The sequence below is a fragment of the Dasypus novemcinctus genome, chromosome 10, assembly GCF_030445035.2.
Source record: "Dasypus novemcinctus isolate mDasNov1 chromosome 10, mDasNov1.1.hap2, whole genome shotgun sequence".
NCBI lineage: Eukaryota > Metazoa > Chordata > Mammalia > Cingulata > Dasypodidae > Dasypus > Dasypus novemcinctus.
In genome coordinates this window covers 73932621-73957370 of record NC_080682.1, presented here as the reverse complement: position 1 = coordinate 73957370, position 24750 = coordinate 73932621, and the positions used below count along the sequence as shown (strand labels likewise).

General features: G+C 44.4%; 1 protein-coding gene across 8 annotated transcripts in view; it reads left to right on the top strand.

Moving 5' to 3' along the window:
- NAV2 (neuron navigator 2) overlaps window positions 1-24750 on the top strand; it is a 741011-nt gene that overhangs the window by 554491 nt on the left and 161770 nt on the right. For all 8 annotated transcript variants that reach the window (XM_071218148.1, XM_071218149.1, XM_012525659.4 and 5 more), the window contains 2 exons: window positions 13716-14811; window positions 19669-19781. In XM_071218148.1, coding sequence (XP_071074249.1) covers window positions 13716-14811; window positions 19669-19781 — 1209 coding nt within the window. The remainder of the gene's footprint in view (window positions 1-13715; window positions 14812-19668; window positions 19782-24750) is intronic.

Here is a 24750-nt window from a genome sequence, read left to right as displayed (position 1 = left end):
TGCCAGTTTTTTCCAGTCAGGAGTAGAGGTGACTTGTAAGGATTCTTCACTTTGGAAATAAATTCAGTACGTGCAACTCAATGAAGAGTAAGCAGGGAAGAATAACATTCTGATTGAGTTATATGTGTCGTTTTTCCTTGTGCTTGGATGGAATGAATGTGCCCCTGGATTCCTGGTTGTGATTAGTATCATGAATGCGTTTGGCTGGCCAGAGCGTGCCCTGATCTAGAGGGTACTTTACCCTCTTGAGTTTGATTTTAATCACTAGGTGTGGGTGCCTGGATATTTTATTTCCTTTTTAAAGAATTCAGTTCTACAAGTTCAGTCAAGGGACAGTTAAAAATGGCTATGAATGACTTCCTTGCCCCACATTCGCACCCAGACTAAGTTAGGTAAGCGCCGTTGTGATCCACGGCGCCACAAGCTTACCTCTAGCACGACAGTTTACTCTCTGTGGCTAGTTCTGCTTTATGATCTGTCTTACCCACAAGACTTAGAACCTTTTGAGAGCATAGACTCTATATTCACTATTGTATCCCCAGCATCTGGGAAAGTACCTGGACCCAAGAAATAATAATTAATTTTTTTTTTAAGTTGGAGGAATAGGTTGGGTTAGGATGGATGGAGAAACAAGCGCTAAATGCCGTGGTTGTTTTAGGATTCTGAAGAGAGACATCACCAAATAACTCTGAGCCCCCATCATACCCTACTTCTTGTACATTCAGAATTCTTTATTCAAAATGACAAAAATCCCCTGGAACCACAGTTAATAAGCTTCGGCATGTATAGTTGGCATGAAAACCTCCAGGCTGGTTCGTAAGTGAGCCTGTTTCCACGCTATATCTCACGACCCCGCATGTGGGTGAGAAGCGCCCTTAAGTCCTTGTTCAGCATCACTCATGTGAGGAGTCCTCTGAGTCTTCCAGAAACAGACGAGAAGCTGCCAGGAGTGACTGAGTCACCAGAGCAGACAGTGAGAGTTTGTGCTTAACAGGGCCTCTTCCAGTGAGCCTGGTGAGTTGGATGAGGAGCACGGCCCAAAGCCTGCCTCGCACAGGGCCCTGGCTCAGGGAGGGAGCAGGGGGCAGCTTGCCAGGAATCTGTAGTCAGCCTGGGTGGGGCTGTGAGGAACTACTGCCAAAACCTGGGTAGGGCTCGGGAGGGGCAGTCCTGTCTTCCTCTACAGTCGGGTCAGAGAGGGGTTTAGGTATACCCCCACACCACCCTTCTAATGGAAGAGCTCAGTGCCACCAGTGTTGGGGCAGCCGTACCACACTTTAAGAAAGCCCGATATGACTGGGGGACAGTGAAACTTGACCTGTATGCAGAGCTTTTTGCAGTTTGCAGGGGGCTTTCCCATCATTACTCCTCTGATCTTCACAGGGGAGGAGGAAAGCTTTGGTCACTCTCCCGTTTCAGTGGAGTCCATTGAATTAGGAGCCTGGTCTTTGACTGAATTTCTTACCCTATCACTTATGAGCCGTGGCCTTGGGCAAGTTGTTAACATCTCTGAACTGTAGTAAATCCACTTCATCGATGCCTGTGTGGATTCATAAAATTATTAAATAAGGGAGATGATTTGAAGCACCTAAATACAAAGCCTGGCACCTATTTGACCTTTGATAATTGGTAATTATCCACATTAGTTTTATTTTTACTTATGAATTACTTGGAGGTCAGATAGACTAATAACGAGCTCAGGATTACCAAGCTATTGCGCTGGACTTGAGCTCCTCCACAAAGTTCTGTGGTTGCACAGTTCAGAGGGTGGTCTGAGCAACATGGAGCCGAATAAGATGGTTACCTCGCTATCTTCCCACCTCGTCATGATTATCTGATTTTAAAAGATATCTTAGCCTTACAGTAGAGTCACTAAGTTCATCTAAATGAGTGCTCCATTTATGAAAACTCAATTTGCCCCCAACTTATTACAGCCAGGTCTGTTGCATAAAACAGAACAGATACCTGGAGGAAATTGCTTCCTGTCTTGGGCAAGTAAAGCCGGTGAGCAGTCTCAGGGGGCATTTCCTACCTCAGTGTATTCTGTTTTTTTTTTTTCAGAATTCTGTTTTTCCATTAAGGAGACAACTGCCAGGTGAAAAGGCTCAGAACTCTGAGAGAGTTTGTCTTTGATCAGTAACATCCGTGAAGCCCTGAAATTATTTGATCTATCTGATACCAAGTGTCTGAGTTCTTGGCAGAATCAGGACAAATGATTCCTTTTTCCCTCTATTCCTGCACGTTTGGCATAATAAAATCATAGATAGTGAATAATAGTCCAATTCAGCTCTCGGTTTCTGCATTGATTCCCCCAGAGAAATACAATAAGCTAGATCTTTGGTTGGCTTCTGGTTTTGATTGACAGAAAAAATAACAGCAGAAAGATTACATTTTGCCAGCATTCTAAATTTTAAAGAACAAAAACCATACGTAAATTATTGCTAAACCGTTTGACATTCCCATTTTAAAAAAGAGCCTCCTGGAGGCAAAAATTTTCTTTTTCCTCAGGGAAGGAGTTAAAGGTCAGCAAACTTTGCTGTAGAGTCTCTAGAAGCTGTTGAGAGAAGATTTGATGAAAATACTTTATCTTGTACAAAGAGAAAAGTATATACTTTGAGAGTCCATTTTGTCTCTTCTCAAGCTGTATAGAATAGAATTGCAGCTGAATTGTGTGGACATTCAAAAAAAGTTACCTGACTCTGGTCTGTTTGATCTCTGGTAACTTTCTGAATCCCTGTGCTTCAGTTTTTTTCTTCCTCATCAGTAAAATGGGATAATAATTACCTACCTCATTGGGCTGTTATGTGAATGAAAAAAACTCATCATAATAAAATCGCTTAGCACAGTGTCTGGCAATAGTGCCTACTCTATAAATGTTGGCTGCTGTTGTTTTTCAAATATAAGGTTATTAATGTTGTTATTGATATTTTTTCCATGGAAACTTTTTTCAAATAAAATCTTCAAGTAAAATTTTACATGGAAAGAGTGCTTCTCTGGTGTAAGTGGTTGGCTCAGCTCCCCGTCTCCTCAGTTGCTATAAACACTCCCTTCCCACCCCGTAGCTCCTCAACTGCTCCTAAGACCCCTCTGTGGAACCCTAGAAACTTCCAGTGCCCTAATGGGTCCTTGAACCTCCCAATGTCCCCATAGTTATGTTCAGAGTGGTCCTGGGCACGGACCTATTCCAACAGGTGTCTCTTTAACACTTTTCTTTGTCCGTTACCAGTGGGCAGAAAAATCTAAAGGGGAACTTCCTTGTTGATACGAGTTCCTCCACTTGTGCCTTCTCTAAGTCTTCTCTCTTGCAAGCTGAATGCCTCAATCATTTCAGCCATTCCTTGTTGAGGGTTTTGAGTTATCCTCAGATTCTCGTCCTTACCCTGCGCAAGCTAGTTTCTCATGGGTTGTAGTAAGACTCGAATTCTCTATCTGATTTTCAAACTTCAGTATGTATTAGAATCACCTGGCAAGCTAGTTAAAAATCTTTTTTTTTTTTTTAAACCAGCTCCAAAGTCCTAAGCTCAATAACAGCCTGGGTCATTTACTGACTGTCACCACTTGGAGATGTCATTAGCCTGCCCAAATCTCTGTTCTCCCTTTGGGAAATGAGTGACTTGAGGCAGCTGATCCCCAAGGAGCCTTCCCAGCTCTAAACTCTGAGATTTCACTGATTTAGCTATAGTCTGTGCTGTGTGCAGTAGGGTAAGAGTCTCACCTTCCTTGTTCTGAATATCATTCCTGTATCAATACACCCAAGATCACACCAGCTTTCATGGCGACTGTGTCCAAGTGTTGAGTCCCAGTGAACCTGTTGATAGAAATCTTTTTAAGCACACTGCTGTCTAGCTGTGATTCCTGCTTCCTGTTTTCATGTAGATTTTTGGCTTTGGTGCAGAGCCTTATACTTTCCCTGTTAAATTTTGTCTCATAAATTAGATTGGTTATTTTATGGTCCATTGAGACCCCTTTGGAATAAAAGGGAGTGGGCACATACTACCGGTACAGTGCTCATAATGCACAAGATGCCTGTCACGAGAGCATTCCCTACCTCACTAGATTATCACACAATGTGTAGAAAGAGGAGCTGCTTCCATCTCTCTTGCTGGCTCCCCTGGCTTGTCGCTGTTACCTGTTGAGCGACTTGTCTTGTCTGATTTGGGTTGTAGCCTATTTTCTGTTCCCATCATTAGTCTCCTAGGGCTGCTCTAACAAACTGCCACAGATGGGGTGGCTTAAAACAACAGAAACGTGTTGTCTCACAGGTCTGGGGGCGGGAAGTCTGAAATCCAGGGGTGGGCAGGGCCACACTCAACCTGTCGACACGAAGAAAGAATCCTTCCTTGCCTCTTCCTAATTTCTGTTGGCTCCTGGCAGTCCTTGGCAAGTCTTGGCCTAGCTGCATTGCTCCAATCCCGGCCTCTGTCTTCACGTGGCATGTCTCTCTGTGTGTCCTCTTCTTTTTTTAGGAGATACTGGGGATCAAACCTGGGGCCTCGTACATGGGAAGCAGGCACTCAACCACTGAGCTGCATCCACTCACCAGCTCTCCTCCTCTTAGAAGGACACAAGTCATTGGATTTAGGACCCACCTGAGATCCAGGATGACCTCACTGTAACTTCATTACATCACCAAAGACCCTATTTCCAAATAAGGTCACATTCACAGGTACTGGGTTAGGACTTGAACATACTTTTTGCCAGGACACAGTTCAACTCACTATGAACAGTGTTTACCGAAATACATCCCATCATGAGCTATTTCTGCATGCTGTCCTATGATCAGTTCTGTAGTAAAAGGATATGTAGGAATCACACTGTTCCATTGTCCTTTTGGATATTCCCAGGACCAGTAAGCAGATTAAAGTCTCTGACAAGTCCTGCAGGCAATAAACCTGTTTGACTACTATTTAGTCCTGCATTTTTTAAGCCTCCCTGGCCATGGAAGCCTTTCTTTCAGTTACTGCCTATTTGTATTGTTCGGTGGAAAGCATTTTGGTTAAGCACTGGTCTGAAGGCTCCTATTTGAGGGGTCCATCCTTTGTTCAAGAGAAAAATAGAAAGATTGAACTGGTATCCTAGAGAAGAGGGCCTACAAAATGCCTTCACAAACTGTCTTAGAGGGATGGCTTTATAATAGTGCACAGCCTGTTCCACTCTGCCAAAAAGCTGTTAGCTGTGGACAGTGACCTCATGAAAGAATGGATTTGCCCTCTGTAAAGTATTTATAATCTCTCTGTGAAATTTCATACACCCTTGGAAAAAAGAGAGGAGGCTTTCTACAGCCAATTTTGCACTTTCTTAAAGCCATATATGGTACAAGATAGAGAAACGGCTTGACCAATTAAAACAAAAGTTTCCTGCTGAAACATTGCTTTGAATTTTGAGGAAATACATTTAAGAGAGAGGAAAAAAGTGTTTGAGGGTGAAATGACTTCAAGAAATAAAATATAAAAATAGGAATGCCTTTTATTTTTAAAGGCATCTTTTCTCAAATGTCAGCCATCACATGGCTTTTCTCCTTATCCAGCTGTGTGGGAGGATTTAAAAAATATGTGTAGGAAGGACACCTTCTGATGTAAAGGGTTTGGGTGTGTGCGTAAGAGATTTTAAGAATTTATTCTCTTTTTAAGATGTTATTGCAAGGTGAAACATAAGCCCAACTGTCTACTAATGTTTCCAACAAGTTAACCTTTATTTAGCTTTACCAATTCGTTATGACATTAAGGGGAATTTGAAAACTTCCCTTGTGAAGCTATTTGGAGAAAATGTAGTGAAAGTTAGGTTTCCTGCTTTTTAGCCACCAGCAGAGAAAAAAATTACCTCATTACTCCTAGCTTCAGTTGGATTTATCCAAACAAGCCATTGCAGAAAAAGAATTATCTTGTCACGTATTAAAAAGAAACACAACTGTAATTGCTCCAGCTGTCGAGGGCCTCTTCTTCTACTTCTCCTGGGGTGAAAAAGTCACTGAGGAAAGCTTGGAACTCTGTGGCTCACACAGGACAGAGCAGGCTTCAGTCTTTTTTAGGTTAATGCACTTTTATATTCTGTGCACTTGTATTTGTTCACACTGTAACAAGATGCTAGAGTATTTGTATATGATGTCTTAAGAAACCTGTTATATAGCAAAATGTCCACTGTACCTAGGAAAAAAAATACCTTAAAAGCATCACTAAGGTTTTTTCTCATTAATGTTCATTTAGCTTTAGCAAGAGGAACTGACATGATTAGCCTGGAGAGGAAAAGCTAGGCACATCTCATTTTAATTTTGAGATGTGTAGGGATCCAGTGTGGGCGATCATTTTTGCTTGATTTTTATTTTTCAAATAATCATTTCTGGGAGCCTAGTGCATCAGCCATTCTTTAAAGTAAGCTAAGGGAGTTGCAGCTACGAAACACATTGCAAGGTGGCAAGTGTTCAGAGATCCTGGAGGGGTTCCGGCAGAGCTTTGTGGCTGTTGAGATAAAGAAGAGAAGGCTTCTGCTATGGGGACTCTGGAAGGTTTCCCAGAAGAAATGGCCTGGGAGAAAGACTGGGGCTAAGGTTCGGGCATGGCCCTGAGGTCTGATGAGCAAGGGGAAAAGCTTAGGCCACGGCGGCCAATTCAAAGGCGAAGGACCCAAATGGTGTCATTTGCTTGCCTGCTAGAGTTGGTTAACAGGAACCACTCTTTGTTTAGAGCAGAAGTTGTTTTTACAAGCTAGAGTAAAATACTAATGAAGTAATTTTTGAAGTTATATGATTTCATGTGATTCATTAACCATCAAACTAACAGAAACTCTACAAATAAATGTTCGCTTATATAGATCGTCATTATTCCAGCTTGGACATTCTAGGAACCTACGGAATTGTAGATGCAATGAGGTCCTTGGAGCCTATTGGGTTCCCAAAGCCCAGCTCCCTCTCCCCCTGCACTTCCCTGCCCACTTGCCTTGCTCGTTCTCATGCCTTCATTCTGTCTCCCTTTTTCTGCACCTCGCTTGGTCCTCTCCAAGGAGGAGGTGGAGATGAGACTATTTAGAGGCCTGGACCCTTACTATCGATTACCACGTGCTGAGAGGATCCTCCGCAGAACCACTGAGTGGACTCAGTCAGGTTCCTGTGCCCCTCTGTGATCTGGCAGCTAACAAGGTTGTAAAGAGATTGGCCTGGGCAATTCGGAAAACAGCCTCCAGCCTGTGTGGCTGTAGTCCATACATGTTAAAAAAAAAAACTGGTTTCAATTATCCTAACAAATTTGAATGCTCAAGATTGACACCTTGACAAATTAAAGGAAATTGCAAACATTTTCCCATGCTCAATTACCAAGCCTATTCCCTGAAGACTTTGGAGAGGATTTAAGCAGGAAACCTCCCCAGGGCAAGTTTAAAGTCACAGTAACAGCCAGGAGCTGGGTGCAGTCGGCCTTGGATGCTCTCCTGGAGGGCCTGCCTGCAATGGGACTAGGCCACCAACGTCTCCCTAACTGAAAAGCTGGGGACAGAAGAGACCTGGGACCAGTGTTCACCCTTGTGGAAGGAGAGGAAGAAATGCTTATTTATCTGCCTTGAACAATATTTTCTTTTAGAAAGTATTTTGGTTACTGTGGGGAAGGTTTAAGGCTAGATGCCAGAGAAACCAAACCTTTTCCCTCCCTACTAGAGAATTAATGCTCTTCCCCCAAGCTCCTAAAAAAAAAAATAAGAAGAAGAAAAAAACCCTTTTCTTTTCTTCAAAGGTATCCTGTCTGCAGTTTCTCAAATGAAACTTTTCTTCTTGCTGGTGGTTTGTCAGTTGGTGGTGGGTGAACCTTGTAAGCTGGTCTTTTAGAACCAAGATGTTCATCCTGCAGGTCCCCCGACCCATTGGTGGTCATAAAATTTGCTCAGTGAGTCTGGGATCAGCATTTCTTAAAGTAGACTAGAGTGGAATATAGCAGTTTTTACATAGGGGTACTTGGATCTTATAAAATTACTATGATGTAATATGTAATTCTGAATTGTGTTTAATGACCCAAAAAAAAGGGAAAGTCCATTGCTTTTAAATTGTCTTCGGGGAAAGTAGACGTGGTTCAACTGATAGAGTGTCTGTCAACCATATGGAGGGTCCAGGGTTCGATCCCCAGGGCCTCCTGACCTGTGTGGTAAGCTGGCCCATGCGCAGCGCTGCAGCGTGCAAGGAGTGCCATGCTACGCAGGGGCGCCCCGGCGTAAGGGTGTCCCATGCACAAGGAGTGCTCCACGCAAGGAGAGCTGCCCCATGTGAAAAAAGTGCAGCCCACCCAGGAGTGACACCACGCACATGGAGAGCTGATGCAGCAAGATGACGCAACAAAAAAGAAACGCAATTTCCCAGTGCCACCAGATAATGCAAGTGGACGCAGAAGAACACACAGTGAATAGACGCAGACAGCAGACAGCGGGGGTCGGTGGGGGGAAATAAATACATTTTTAAAAAATTGTCTTTGGCTAAACCAGGCCTGATCATGTTGCCAGATCTGGCCTTTCTCGGCAAAATATCAGTGCTAAACAAATACATATTAATAAAGTTCTAAAAGGTCACCATTTCAGGTTAGTTTTGAACCTAGTCTTCTCTTGGGCATTCTGGTTTGATTGATTACATTTTCCAAAATAATGATTAAATAGAAAATAAGTATTCCCCCCCCATCTGTTCTCTGTGTCCACTTGTATTCTCTGGCAGCACTGGGGATCTGTGTCTCTTTTTATTGCATCATCTTGCTGCATCAGCTCTCTGTGTATGTGGCACCACTCCTGGGCGGGCTGCAGTTTCATGCGGGATGGCTCTCCTTGTGCCCGGGGCACCCTTATGTGGGAGCATCCCTGCGTGGGCTGGCACTCCTTGCGCGCAGCAGCACTGTGCGTGGGCCAGCTCATTGCATGAGCCAGGAGGCCGTGGGTATCAAACCCTTGGACCTCCTATATGGTAGGGACACTCCATTTGTTGAGCCACATCTGCTTCCCAAGAAGTATTTCTTGATTTACTGTAACAGTGTCTCTCTCTCTCCAGTCTTTCACAAACCTCCTTCATCGAGTTTTGCCCAATCTGAACAACCTGTGTTGTTGTTTTTTTACCTAATATTTCTTAAATTGGCTTAGGTTTTCAATCTACATTTAGTATCTATGTAGTAATTAATACAAATGTGGACTAATTACTTTTTTCTAATGTACAATAAAATAAATACATAACTTTTAAAATAGAAAAATATCCATTCATGTGCCATTCAACTTACCTTTTCAGTGGCCCATATTACCATTTTTGGGGAATACTGATATTCATTGGAAACATTCATTTATGCTTTTCTCCTTTCTCCCTCTTAGGTTTCTTTGCCATAACATAGGTACGTATATCTATGAGAAAAGAAATAAGAACTGTTGGTTATTAAGGAGAGAAGTGCTCTTAATTTAAGAACTCACCCTTCCCTACCTGCCCCCTCCCCCCAGCTTGTTCATAGGCTACAAACACACAACTCGTCCAAGATTAGCCATACCTTGACCCAGCCAGTTTTCTCCATCTATTTGTAAACATTACTTTAAGAGAACTGTGGAGGGTGGAATGTTTGAAGATAAGCACAGAGAATGGTGATAGCGTTTAGCAAGTGAGGGCTGCTCTCTTGGGGCCCAATGGGACAAGCCTTGGCCAAGCCCCAGCCTCATAGAGCCTCTCAGAGGTTCGCTGAGATTTGTGTGGAAACCAAGTTGGAAGGACTCTAGAGAAATGGTCCATCTGCCCTTTTATAAATGGGACAGCTGAGACCTGGAGGGACAAAATGGCAAATCTGGGATCACACTGCTAGCTGGTAGCAAAGGTTGAGGCTTGGCCTACCCACTCACACTTCTCCTGCCCTTTCTCTCACTGTGGCAGAAGCCTGGTAAGGAAAGTCTCATGCTGGGAATCACAGAGCCCCTGATGTTAGCAGCAGTGGCTTTCCAAAGGAAGGAAAACTAGCCACTTCAGTCAAGATCTGAGGTCACTGGTGTGATGTCCTAGGTATGGCAGAAACTAGACAAGACAACTCATGGCCTGAAGCCCTCTTCTCTGTTGTGGGGATTTCTGGCCATTTCATGAGCACAAAGTATTGATGATCTAGTCCTTAGAAGTCCTGGTGTCTTATATAGCCCTGTTTGGATTGCAGCTCCTCTAGAAACCAAATTCAGAATCATCTCCAAATGTTACCTTTTATAGCATAATGAATAGCCTTGAAATGCCCCCATGTTTCCATAGCCAGGGAAGTTCAGGCTAACTGCAGAGTACAAACTCTGAAGCTGAGTGCTGATCCTGGTTATTTCCTGCGTTCAGACTGAAAAGCTGTAATCAAATTTTAATGACTAATTACAAATCTGTGTTGTCTTAAAGGTGATCCACAAATGTCTAAACTACCAACCAACAATTCAGAAACCATTTACTGAGTGTTTCCTGTGCTCCAACAGGATTTAGACCAAACATGAATCAGGGAGGGGGGCCTTTGTCCTGCAGGATCTCACAGACAAGTGGTAAAACCAACCAAGGCCTAGTAGCACACTGTGTCACCTTAAGGGTCACCTCCTCCATGAAGTTTTCCCAAACTCTTCAGGGAGAGAACCTGCCTTTGGGTTCTTACAGTGCCTTGTACAGTCCTCTCCACCTCTTTGCTTTGTTCCCATGGATTGTCTTGAGTCTGTTGGCCCTCTTAGGCAATGAGTTTGTAAGGGGCACCAGCTGTCCTTTATTCTTCTGTATTCTCAGTGCCCAGTGTAAATGAGGTGGTTTTTCAAAATCCTTTTATGGGGAGACATGAACAAAAACTTAGAATAGCACAGAGTAGGGGAAAAGGCCATGTGATTCACACCCCAGGCAGTTAAGAAGTTTGAGCACCTTACGTTGCTTGCGGAGGAGGCATTTGAGCTGGGGTTGGGAAGATGAGTAGAAGTTTCTGGGAGCTGCTTTGGCCCAGCCCGAGAATTGATGGGGCCTGCATTTGTATAAGCCCTTTCCTTGTACTTGCCACCCTTTCCTGAAGGAGACACACGTTTTTACCTCATCTAGCAATTTCACTTCATTAGACAAGCCAGTTAGTCTGTTTTCTTCTGGGTCAGTTGTTAACTTGTTAGTTGTTGGTTAATTTCTACCTGCATATGTTAGTGTTGAAAGTATACAGAAATGGTGGGTAGGGGCATTTCTTATCAAAACCATTTCCAAGAAAGTACCATGGCATTTCAAGGCAGTTGTGGAGCAGGAAGGTCACACTGATCCACATGCTTGTGTCTAATGGGGAGTCTTCCCGAAACTTCTGAATGTAATGCTGTAGTTCTCACAAGGATAGTTTTACAACCTGTCCTCCACCCCACCCCCTTACTTTTTCTTTAGCACTTACTTTCCAACAAACAATATTAACTAATTAATTATATTGATTATCTTCTGTTCCCCCCTGCTGGAATATAAACTCCATGAAGACAGGGATCTCTCTTTTGTCATTGATATATCACAAGAACAGTATCTGACACATACTAGGTGCTCAATAAATATAAGATGAATGAATGAGGGAATGAATGAATGAACAAATGCCTCAGATCTGAACTCAGGTAAAGCAAATGGCTTTTGCCTTAAGAGAAGTGGCACTTGGGAATTGGAGGGCTACTATTATTTCAACCAGAGAGCCACCCTCTGGTATATATTGCTTCCTTTCATATGGCTGGACTGGTTTGTACTACACTGTGGATGCTGTGGACATAACTAAGCTAGCAGAAAAGATGATGCCTAAAAAGAGCTCTCATCATTTAAGTGGCTGTTGTTTAAATTTGTTCTTCATCAAAGGAGGTAGCTGTGATGCAGTCCCAAAGAGCACTTTGTTCGGAGACCTGGGATCCAATCCCAGATCTGTCCATTTCTAGCTATGAGATTTAGGATGCGTCATTAACCCTTCCTGAACCTCGGTTTCCTGACTTGTAGAATGGGGACGGTAGCCCCCTCTTCACAACGTGCCTAGCACTGTGCCTCCTGGCCCCCAGGAGCCCTCCATGGGCAGCGTCAAGCCTGTGGAGACCCTCTGAGAGCCCAGCGGTGTGGGTGGGTTCCGTAAACCACGTCCTGTTTCCAGACCGGACTCTGCTGCTCCCCAGGAAAAGATCCAGCAGTGCCCCATGAGTTTTGTTAGGGAGGATTGTGGAGCGCCCTCCCCTCCAAACCCAAATCCCCAGTAAGTCAGGAAGATGTATGTGTTTTAAAACATTGGGAGGTCTGCTTTGGATCACCCTGGAGCTGTGGCTTCCCCAAGCAGCTGAGAGTGAAGGAAAGCAATTCCTCTCGGCACGGTGCTCGGTACCCCACACAGGGGCTGCCTTCACTCACGGCTTCAGCGGCCGTTGACTTTTAAATCATAAAAAGCCGCTCTATATATAGTTTACTCTGCTGCTAGAAGGCAGCGGAACCTAGGTATTTAAAAAAATAATAATAATAAAAAATTTTTAAAAAGAGCCGAAGAAGCAGCCGTTAATCCCGGCAGGCTTCTGGGCACTGGAGCATTTGTGGATGACAAAAGTTAATTAGAAACATGAGCAGTTTAACTGAAAACACTTGTGACAATTGGAAGGGCAGCCTCTCTGGTTGGAGAGTTTTTCCTAGGGAATCAGTGCGGGCGAAAGTGGCTGCTGCTAGGTAAGTAATGTCACTGCGACTTTGCAGGCGCTGACGTGCTCTTCGGGGGCCTTAAGTGCCACATCCTGGCTGCTCGGCTCCCGGGGCTGGGGGGCCTGGGTGGATGCGGTGATGTGCCTTCCCTGCCACTCTCTTTCAGCTGTGCTTCCTTAGGAGGTAGAGCTGTGCCCCTCTGAGTGCTGCCTGAAGAAGGGGCTGCCAGTTTCATTTCTATGACACTGGTCCCCATGGTGGCCGGCAGGACTCCAGTTTGGAAACCACCCCCCCGTTCCCAGAATAATTCTGGCTCCAGTTTGGAAGTATTTTGAGGATTTTCTGAGAAAAGAGTCTGGCCAGGGAAACATTCCCTGAGCGCCAAGGGGAAGCATTGACTTGCAGATAACCTGTGTGTTTTCTTGCCTACGACGAGGTCATGTACCCAGATTAGACTCTTAAATAAAAGAAGTCTTTTTTTTTAAAGTCCTGCCTATATCATGTTTGAAATTCTTTAAAAGTTCCAATATAGGAAAAGCTTACATGGTTTGATAAGACTTAGCAACTTCTGTGGGTAATTATTCTCCTCTAAAGATTATACTTGGATTCTCCTCCTTTTTCTATTTTGTTTGAATGTCTCTGCTACATTGTTTTCTTTTCTGGATAAGAAATAGGAAAACCTTGGATAATTCTTGGTTCTTTCACATAACTGGAAGAGGGGGACTGTGGACTGAGTGATTCAAAGCAGCAGCTATTTCCTGCAGCTTCCTCACTGGATGGTGTGCCACACGGGGTGCGGGTGTTTGCATGTATTCTTGTAGATTTACGTTCTTATGCTTTGCGTGTGCTCGTGGTAAGATCAGCATGCATTCGTGCAGCACACGCCGAATTGTGGGATGGGGTGTGGCCTGTGCACGATGGCCGGCAGGAGGAAGTTGTGCTAGGATTTGAAATCAAGCCCCAGCGGAGCCACACAGCAAGCAGTGGAGCTACCGGGGCATCTGGGCTGGGATTGATTGGCTATTTGATCATGGATAGGAGTGTCCTCCCCAATCTTCAGTGTGGGGCAGTTGATGCGATTCAAGTTTCTTTCTCTTCCCCGTCTCTGCAGAGCCATTGGAAAGCCCAGCCTCCTCCCTCCCCGGCATGAGTGAAAATGCACCTGCTTCTTTGGAGAGCAGCAGCAGCTCCACCCCTGCTAACTGCAGCACCTCCTCGGCCATCCCCCAGCCAGGTACAGCCTCCAAGCCCTGGCGCAGCAAGTCCCTCAGCGTGAAGCACAGTGCCACCTCGTCCATGCTGTCGGTTAAGCAGCCCGGGCCCGAGGCCCCCAGGCCCGCCCCCGACACCATCAAACCAGCCCCCAACAATCAGAAGTCCATGCTGGAGAAGCTAAAGCTCTTCAACAGCAAAGGGGGCTCCAAGGTGGGCGAGGGCCCGGGGTCCCGGGACACGAGCTGCGAGCGCCTGGAGATCCTGCCCAGCTTTGAAGAGAGTGAAGAGATGGAAGCCACCAGCCGCCCTCTCTCCACAGTGGGCTCCACTTCTAGCAGCCCCAAGATCGCGCTCAAGGGGATCGCCCAGAGGACTTTCAGCCGGGCGCTGACCAACAAGAAGAGTTCTCCAAAAGGCAATGAGAAAGAAAAGGAGAAACAACAGCGGGAGAAGGAGAAGAGCAAGGACCTCACTAAGAGAGCCTCTGTGACCGAGAGGCCGGACCTCAGAGAGGAGCCGAAGGAAGACCCCAGCGGAACAGCCGTGACCGAGATGCCAAAAAAGTCCTCCAAGATCGCCAGCTTCATCCCCAAAGGGGGGAAGCTCAGCAGTGCCAAGAAGGATGCCGCAACCCCGTCCCACAGTGGAATACCAAAACCAGGCGGGAAGAGCATGCCCGGGAAGTCCCCAAGTGCCCCAGCACCTTCCAAGGAAGGGGAGCGGAGCCGGAGCGGAAAGCCGAGCTCGGGGCTCCCCCAGCAGAAGCCCCAGCTGGACGGCAGGCACTCCAGCTCCTCCTCCAGCCTGGCCTCCTCGGAAGGCAAAGGCCCAGGAGGGTCCACCCTGAACCACAGCATCAGCAGCCAGACCGTCTGCGGGTCCGTCGGGACCACTCAGAGCACAGGAAGCAGTACTGTCAGTGTCCAGCTACCTCAGCCCCAGCAGCAATACAACCATCCCAACACTGCCACGGTCGCTCCTTTCCTGTACAGGTAGGAACAGCCCCCGGCCGGCCCCTCCCGGCTCACTGACCTGCTCCCAGTGCTTTGAGAGCAGGGATCAGGACTGGCCTCCAGGAGCATGTAAGCAAATAACTAAGCTCCCGTGTGCTAAACTCCTAATAGAGGGATACACGCTGTGCTTGAGGCGATAATTAACACGGCTAGGGTTGGGGGAGAGTCAGAGAAACTCAAGAGAGGCAGTAAAATTTGAGCTGAGCCCAGGATGAGTAGGAGTTTACCAGGCACCTGGGGGCCCAAGGGTGTATCAGAAGAAGAAACAGCAGCACGAGCAGAAGCATGGCAGCCTGAACGTGCAGGGTGGCTTGGTATCCACCGTCAGTCCTAACGCGTCTTAAGTATCCTTAAACATACCACATATACACCTTGCTGAGTGGCTGAGACTCTTTCTCATAGAAGTGTTTGCCTTGAACATCTAGATTCTCCCAGTGTCTTATATCACACATATTCAGCCCTTGGTTTTGGGTGTCTGGGGGTGGGGGTGAAGGAGAAGGAGGGGAGAAGGAGGTAAGAGGAGAGACCAGTTCTAGAAGAAGAGAAGAACCCATGCTGCATTGAGGAGACAAGTCTGGGTGTAGTTGTCTGACTTTTTTCCTTCCATCGTCCATCTGTCCCTCCATCCCTCTATCCTTCTATCTCTGTCTTCCTGATGTGCACATCCCTAAGACCCAGTAGACCATGTGGAGACAGGTGGAGCTCAGTGTGGTCTGCCGTGTGAGAGCCTGTGGGAGCTTGGTCTGTACCGGGCAGCTTTGCTGAATGAAGGACACTGGTTCCAGGTACTACCAGTTGTCAGAGGACAGGCACAGGGACACATGGGGACGGGTCCACTCCAGGCAGAGGGGAGCTGTCCTAGCACTGCTCTTGTTCATGGCACCAACTTGGCCCTGTGCTGGGGACATGGAGTATGTTTGGCCATACTCGCTGTTGAGTGGTAAATGACACCTCTAGATAGCATCACTCTTACGCCAAGTACATACAGTACACACCATACAGGTACTCAGACACCCATAGGTATGGCCATCCATTGGCAGTCATACATAAATGTGGACACAAGTGCACATCCATGTACAAAGTGCAAGTGCACCTACATGTATCCACATACCGTTCATGTATGTAGACTTATGCCCACACTTTCAGCTTTCTATGTTTGTGTGATTCCCCTAGGAATTAGACACTCCTCTCCTGCTTGAGTTGTGCCCCATGAGGCTCTGTTACAGTTCCTCTCCTGGTGGGGAGACTGGCTCGAGCGACATCAGAGTGAAGCCAGCCAGAGAGGGGACATCAGGCTTTGCCTCCTCCCTGCCTCCTGTTCACCTGCTTGCCCTCCCCTTCAGTAAGGGCCATTCCTGGACTTTTTAATTGGGAGATGGTCACCTTTTTCTTAAATGAAGTCGCATGCTCAGCCAGCGCTCCTGAGAAGAGCATTGAGGCTCAGACAGTGACTCAGCCCTCGTCTACACACACTGCTTTTTAAACCATCCTTCCCTGAAGCATGGAGGCAGCTGACCTCGCCCCATAAAATTTTTACAATTCCAATAATATTAATAGTTTTGAGATAAAACGTATTCAAAACACAAATTGCAGAGTCTGTATTTGCATTTTCAAAATTAAAATATTGACAGTTGATCACCCAACAATTTCCCCCTCCTGCAATTTTTTTTTAAAATAATCATTTGAAAGATTAGAGAACAGTTCCTCTTTTTTCCTTTCTAATTTCAAGCTTTTTCATGAATGGAAATACCCTTAATGATTAAGAAAAACAAAAACCAAAGGTCTGACAAGCAGAAGAAAGGAGAAGACATCCTGGATGAGTGTGTGTCACCCCCCATTTTGATGGTAGTGCCTCTCCCCTCTTTAGGTGACCCAAGGAAGAGGGGCTGCCAGGGTAGGAGGCAGGACTCCTGGGCGCTGCCCTGGGGCAGCTCATGACCCCGCGTCGTCCTGGGCACTGGCTGCAGATAGAATTGCTGAGTGTGCACCAGGTGTGTGCGGAGACCTGCCAAGGGACTTCCATGCCTTAGCTTCCGACAATCCATGAGCTAGCTGCTTTTTTTTTTTTTTTTTTTTTAAGTCCACATTCTACAGATGAGAAAACTGTGGCTTCCAGTAATTAAGGAACCTGCTGTAGGTCATAGAGCTGATAAGTTGACAGCTGGTGTTTAAACTCAAGCCTGTCAATCTAGAGCAGGGGTTCTTAACCTTTTTTCCCCCACTGACCCTTTGCCAGTCAGGTGAAAACCATGGACCCCTTACTAAGTCCCCACTATACTCTATATTATTTAATAAATATATCACACCTGCACCAACGTGTCCCCAGAAGAATAATGTTTTCTTTAATTTTAATTCAAGCTCATGGACCCCTTGTTAAGAACCCCTGATCTAGAGGGACTAAGCTCATAACCACCAAACTATCTTGCCTCTAAATCCCTTACTTTGAGCCTAAGTGACTTCAAGTGTGAAGTGAGGAGCTGGGCCCAAGTAGATGTTTTAAAGAGGCTTAGGCTTGTTACCTGCTCTAATATTCTCTCCCTCCAATTTCTGCTTCACTGTGTATAATTTATAATGCTGCCCCCGGAACTTCTCCGTGTTAATGATGCTACCAAAGAGTAAAGGGAAGACAAGTCATTTTTAAAAAATCATTCAGAATGAATTCTGTTGAGTGATTCAGAGGTCACAACCAGCACCTCTGGAGTGTCATCATCTACTAAGTGTTATGACGACTTTTGTGTTACGACACATTTGATTTTTGTAGCAGCCAGGGATGCTGCTATTATCTCCATTTTACAGATGGGGGTGATGAGGTTCAAAAAGATGAAGTGACTTGTTCAAATTTGCATGGATATCAAGTTACAGAGCCTAGACCTGAACCCAGTTACATGAAGTCTAGTGTTGCTTCCAGTACCCGGCATCTTTCTAGGCTTAAAAACTTCTCATTTATCCATTCAGAACACCCTTTTGAATACCTGTTCTGCATATGAACTTGAACTCATCTTTGCCTTTGGAGGGCTATCAATCTACTCAGGAAAAGATCTTTCAATTATATCCCACTGTAATAAATATGGCAACAGAAGAATAGAAGAGTGCAGCAGAGACACACAGGAGGTGGAGAACCAGCTGGCAGAGGAGTCAGGAAGCTGCATCTTGAAGGCAGATGAGGAGTGAACTAAGGAACAAAGGGGGCCGGGACCTTTAGGCAGAGGTCACAACAAGTACAAAGGCAAAATTGTTAAGGGCCTGGTATGGTCCTGGAATAGAGAGAAACCATGTGTAGTGGAGCATAGAATAGAAAGCGGGAGTGGCAGGAGATGGGGCTGGAAATAAAGGAAGAACCCAAGTCTGTAGGACATCTTATACTACAATGAGAAGTTTAGATCTTATTCTGTGGGCAGTGGGAAACTTTGGTGTTGCAAACATCAGTGGAGGATCATGTGGGGAGTGGCCCACACTTAGGAAGAATCTCGAACAGAGGTCACAAATTCAGGTGCCTGATTGAGCCATTAATTGTAAAGTACGTGGGTGCCTCTGGCTGGCTCCGGATTTGGTAGATGTAGCTCCCACGCCTCCAGAGGGAGCAGCCACCACTTGGCGCCAGTAGGTGGCACCCTGCAAGAAAGCAAACTCCCATCCAGACTCTTGTTTTCACCAAGAGAGGGCAGGGATCCAGATAGTTCTTGTAAGTTCTCCCAATTTTTAAACATTACAACTGATTCAGAAGCTTTCAATACCATGCAGACCAAGAAGAATACATCTGTGGGCTGGTTCCTGCACCTGTCTGCCACTTAGAACCACCGGCCAGAGGCAGGGTGCCCATTTACCAAGCGCTTATATGGGTCTAGGCAGAAAGATGAGGTCTTGGACCCTGGGCGGGAGGGGGGTGGAGAGGAGCACTGGGATTATGAGAATCCTCTAAAGGTAGAGATCACAGGAATTAGAAACTGGCAGCCTCTGTGGGAGGGCAAAGGGAGGGGGCAGGAGGGAGATGGATGAATGACTTAAGCTTCTTTATCTGCACATACCCAAAGTCCATTTTACACAGTTCTTGGCAAGCACTTTCTTCATAGATAGTGAAATCTGGTTGAATTAGCTCAGGATGCTAATGAATTAATAATGTTACATCCAGAGTTATATATCTGAGTGTAATTATGTATTAGCATGTCATGGCTAAATGAGCAGTGGTAGTTGTGGCAAGAAAACTTTGCATGAAGCAATTGCCTCATTTTGCCTGACAAATTAGGGCATGAAGGAGGTTTGGGGAAGTACAAATTTCAGTCAAGTGTTGAAATAATGGTAACTGAGACCTTTCATGTCAGAAGATCTGAACTCTGAATCAGAGACCTGGAGGGCAAACACTCCTGCTTGGCACCCACTCCTGACTGGTTTTACAGTCACCTTTTCAGAGAGAACCATGTCATAAGGTTTTGGGGGTGGAGGTGCTGTGGGGATTGTCAATGGAGTCATCTTTATGCTTGACTTGCTGGCCTTGCTGGTTACTTAGAAGTTGCTCTTTGGCACAGGTTGAATTATCCAAACCCTCCAACATTTGTCTCGCTACATCCTGTTGGAGATTCAGAGAAGCATTCCTCAGCGAGGGGTGGCAGACCCATTTGGGCGATGAATATTTCATCTTTTACAGTTCGGTGGCTCTCTCTGCATCTAGGACCTTGCTCCACATGAGGCTAATGAATTATTGAGTGTCAGTCTGCTGGTCTGCTCTGTTCTAAAGCTTGCTGAAGGAGGGGCTGGTGAGTGCTGTGGCCGGACCACAGTGGGCCAGATGTGGCCGGTGCCTCTCGTGACACACGTGTCTGCTTTGGTTTGTGTGTGAAGGTCCCAGACGGATACTGAAGGGAATATCACTGCCGAGTCCAGCTCAGCGGGCGTGAGCATGGAGCCCAGCCACTACACCAAGAGTGGACAGCCTGCTCTGGAAGAACTCACTGGTGAGTACGGAGCCCAGAAATTCTGTGCCTGTCGGTGCTGAAGCTTCCCCTGGGAGAATGTGAGCCCAGCTTGATCTGAAGATATTCGACCATTGCATTGATTGATGCCCTAAACAAGCTTATTTTCTTTCTTTCCTTATATTTTTTATTCTTCTTCCTCTTTCCCCCCTTTCTCTCCTTCCTTATAGCCTTTCTCCTCTCCAGGGTTGGAAATAAGTCTCTTGCCTATTAGTATGCCATTTTAAGATATATTCAATTTCTTTCATTTAGGGGCAGTAGGCTAGTCACTTGGGGATATTTAACTTTGGATCTTCTTGTTTGCTCCTCAGATAAAGTTGCTTGTCAACAAAATTTAAACTCTTAAATATTGGGTTATTTTTCTTACCTCTATTAAAAGCACTGATTAAGAACATGTTCTCAGTTTTTTCCATTAATTGGAAAGAAAACTATAGCATGCTTCTTATCCCAAAAAAAGCCTAAAGTTTATTTAAATATAACCTTGACTATACTTAAAGGGGCATCATACTACGTAATAACATAAAATACTATATAAAAAATAACATACTGTATAAAAACATAAAATTTGCAGTTGTCAGTTAATTCCACAAATATTTATTAATGTTATAATGTTGCCTTCTTAAAGAGTATTTTGCATCTAAAATCTGATTCCCACCACAGTGCACTCTGAGTTGCCACCTTCTCTGCCTCTTTTCCCCATTGCCCAGCTCTGTGCCCTGTGCTCCAGCAACATCTAATCTGAGAAGTGAGTGGTAAACCACATAGTTAGCAGTGGCTGTTACCATTCTCATATCTTACCACTTCCAGAGTTGGGTTAAAAATTGAATCCATGTTTAAAATCCATTTATTAGTCTAACTATCCATGACCACACTATTTTAATAGCCACATTACACTGCGGAATTGGTCTGCAGCCCATGTGACTGAACCTCACCCATCTCGCCAATAGCTCAGAGTATTAATTTCATAGGATCTGGGTGATTTAACTATTTCCTTCTGATTCTGCTGGCTGGGCACAGTGATGGTGCAGCATTTTTAAGCTACTTGTAAGTGATCCATCTTGGAGTGGTCCAGGGCCCTGCATTTGGGTTTGATTTTTTATTTTCTTTTCTCCCAGGTTTGTAGCTCCCTTACATATGATACATGAATAGCACATGAAAAGGACCAGCTGTGGGGAACAGGGTGTGGAGTTCAGATGGCTATTCAGGTCTGCATACACATTCCAGAGCGTGTTCTAATGCACACACATCAAAAGAGCCACACCAGTGTTTCAGAGCCTGGCGTGTATCAGACGTGTGTCCTGTGGCGTTGTGTGGATTCCTGTTAGACGTTATGAGTCTTGGCAAAATTCATGTTGCGAGAGCAGCAGCCAGAGGACATTCCAAATAATACTTAGATTTCAGAGTGACAGATTACAGTCTGTGATCTTCTTCTAACTTCTTTTTCTCTCCATGTCACCTCTACACCAGTACTTCAAAACCAAGTAAAAGTTCAGAAAACCTGACGTGGGGATGAGACCTCTAGTGGTAGACCAGTTGTGCCTAATCAAGCACTCTTTGGTGTTAAATCAAATGGTGTGGGTTGCTAATGAAAATTTCTTAAGTCGGGTGACTTGTCTTTTCACCAAGCAATAGAAATCATCTGTGACTGTACTGTGAATTTTTTTATGGAGACACTGAATAGTTAAGCATCAGGATGAATTTAATTTATCCACAGCCAATCCTTTGAAATGGCAGTGAAGTTGGTGGGTTTATTTAGAAATGGACGCTTATGAGATATTTGATCAATTGCTTAGTGTTCCCTGCTTATGCAAAGAGATGAATTTCCTCGTGGTACTTTGTCATTTACATAGCATTACAGTTGAGAAATGCATCTTGCATTGTAGAGCTAGAAGGAACTACACAGGCCACCTGCTTATCATCCAGTACATGAATCCCTTCTATAGCTCCTGACGAATCATCTCTCAGCCTCTGCTTGAATATTAACTTATTCCTTCAAAAGGCAGCCCTTCCATTTTTTATGGTTTAACTGATAATGAATTTCTTTATTCTTACATTTCTAATCACTGGGTATAATTCAGCTTCCTGAAGCCACAGGCAATTTCCATTCTTTTCCGTGTAGCAGCATGTCCCTTAAGCCTCCCTTTTCCAAGTAAAGGGCTCATGTGCCTTCAATGATCTTTTCATAATGCCTTGCCACCTTCTAAATGCAGTCAGATTTGTCCAAGAGGAGACCTTTCAGAATGTGCTGCTCTCTGAGTCATGGTCAGTGGCTTGAGGGAGAGATGTACTTTGCAAATTTGGGAGAGCTGCAGGTAGATATGGACTAGCTTACTCAAATGTTATGATATGAATGAGCTGGAAGTGCCCTGCCATTTCCACAGGAGCACTGTTGTGTTTTTATTATGTCAGGCCACATGTTCCTGGGAATTATTCTGAGTTCTCAGGCCCTCTTCTGGGGAGGCAGATTTAGCATTTCAGAATGTGATCACCTCAGCAAGCAGGTGGATTAAACTTTCAGGTCTCTACATCACTCTTGGAATATGCTATAGAGGGAAGCAACATCTCCCAGTGGGGCCCCCCAGGGGGAAACAGGAAGTTCTCCTTTACTGAGCATTCATTATGTGCTGGGTACTTCATATGTGTCATCTCATCTGACCTCCTTAATAACTCCCTGAGGGTAGGATTTGTATCCCCCATTTTGCAGATGAGATTGGAAGAGGTCCAAGTTCAAGTAACTAATAAGCAGCAATGTCAAGATCAAACCTGTATCTGTCGGAACGCAAAGTCTATGCTTTTTTCTTCAGCACTACACTACCCAATCATCTGTGGCTCAATCAACACTACTATTTCTCAGATTTGTGAGGGGGGGTCACCAAAAGTAAGAGGTGAGACACCATCCCCATCTCGAAGATCTTTGAATTTCCAAAGGATGGCTAAGACAGGCAGATACGACATTGATAGAAACATGGAATAATAAATACAGTTGTGATTAAGTTAAGTTGAAAGCCTGTGCCTAGATTTAGCTTCATAATAAGTTTTCACTATAGGGCCTAGAGCTGTCCAAAGGATCAGTTCCTTTTGACAGCCTTATATAGATAGAAAATGTGGCCAAACTGGCAGTAAAATGTATTTAATTGTGGCCCAGGAGATAGCAGCAATTACTTTCCTCCAGGGCTGTTAGGGGAAGGTAAAATAGGCATCCGTCACTGCTTTTGTTTAAAACCATATACATACACATGTGTTTTAAAGAATTGGGTGAGAAATGCAAACTTGACCAGTTTTCAGATAAGAGAAAAATGTCTTCCAAATTTCTCTTGGTTAAAGAAAGGGGAGGAAATTGAAAAAACTTGCTTTTTCAAGGATAGAGTATTTGCTATAGCAAATTCCCTCCATAAAATCACATAATTATATCTATCATTTAATCCATCCCCCAGCTTCCAGGCACAGCCATGCCAGGAGTCGCCCTAGGGAAGCCGTTGTCTATATTCGAAGGAGAATTAGTTTATAACATTTCTTAGAAGCCTATTGCCATACTAATGACTTTTGCTGGAAATTTTGCCTAGTGTCTATTATAAATTCCACTTGCTCTGTAAGGAGATTTCTTAACAGTGTTGCTCAAAACTTAAAAATCATCCTAGGTTTTTTTTTTAAAAAAAAGCTTATTGTGGTAATATACGTAATATAAGATTTGCATTTTTACCATTTTGAAGTGTACGCCTTAGTGGTGTTAGTTACTTGTACATTGTTATACTATCATCACTACCTTCTATTACTGAAAATTTTTACCACCTAAAACAGAAACTCTTTGCCTAATAAACAATAACTCTCCATTTCCCCTTCTCCAAACCCTTGCTGGCCTCTAATCTACTTGCAGTCTCTTTTAATTTGCTTATTCCAGATATTTCATGTAAGTGGAATCATACAATATTTGTCCTTTTTTGTCTGGCTTATATCACTTAGTATAATGTTTTCAAGTTTCTTCCATGTTGTAGCATGTCTTGGAACCTCATTCCTTTGTATGGCTGAATAGTAGTCCATTTTATGGCTATACCACATTTTGCTTATTCATCTGTTGATGGACACTTGGGTTGTTTCCACCTTTTGGCTCTTATGAATAATGCTGCTCTGAGCCTTGGCATACACACATTCTGCTGCTATGAACATTGTATGCCAATGGAATACACGTATATTTTTGAGTCTCTGCTTTCATTTCTTTTAGTATAGACCTAAGAGTAAGATTGCCAGGTCATATGGTGATTCTAGTAGAGTCATAGGGGTTTTTGTTTTTTTTTCCCCCCTAACCCACTTTTTTATTTTTTATATGATTTATACATTTACAGGCATAAACAATGTATATAGTAAAAGTTGTGAACTTACAAGAAAAACATGCATAACATCATACAGGGGTCCCATATATTAACCCAACACTAACACCTTGCATTGTTATGAGACATTTGTTCAAATTATGAAAGAATATTGTCAAAATCTCACTACTAACTACAGTCCTTATCTTTCTTTTTTTTTATTTTTTTATTTTTATTTTTATTTTTTAATTGATTTTGTAAAAATATTACATTAAAAAAATATATATGAGGACCCGAGTCATAGGGTTTTAAAGCCCATCGATTGTGGTTTCTCAGTCTTCTCAGTTCTCCTTGAAATTATTCTATGGGAAAATGGTTCTTTTAATCATTTTTATTGTTACTCCCCTTCTCCTCTTCCTCATATAAGCCCCAATGAAACAGAATAGCCAGGGAACCCAAAACATGGCTGGGCTGTGAGGACACGGCTTCCTAGCTTGCCTGTGGTATGTCTCTCCTAGTATATTAGTGCCAACTGGAAGGCTGTGCGTCAGGTCGCTTGTGGGGACTGGAAGCCCAACCCCCTCCCACCCCAAAAAAGAAGGCCTGTGGCTTCTCAATGGCTCCCCTGCTCTATAAAACCAGCTAGC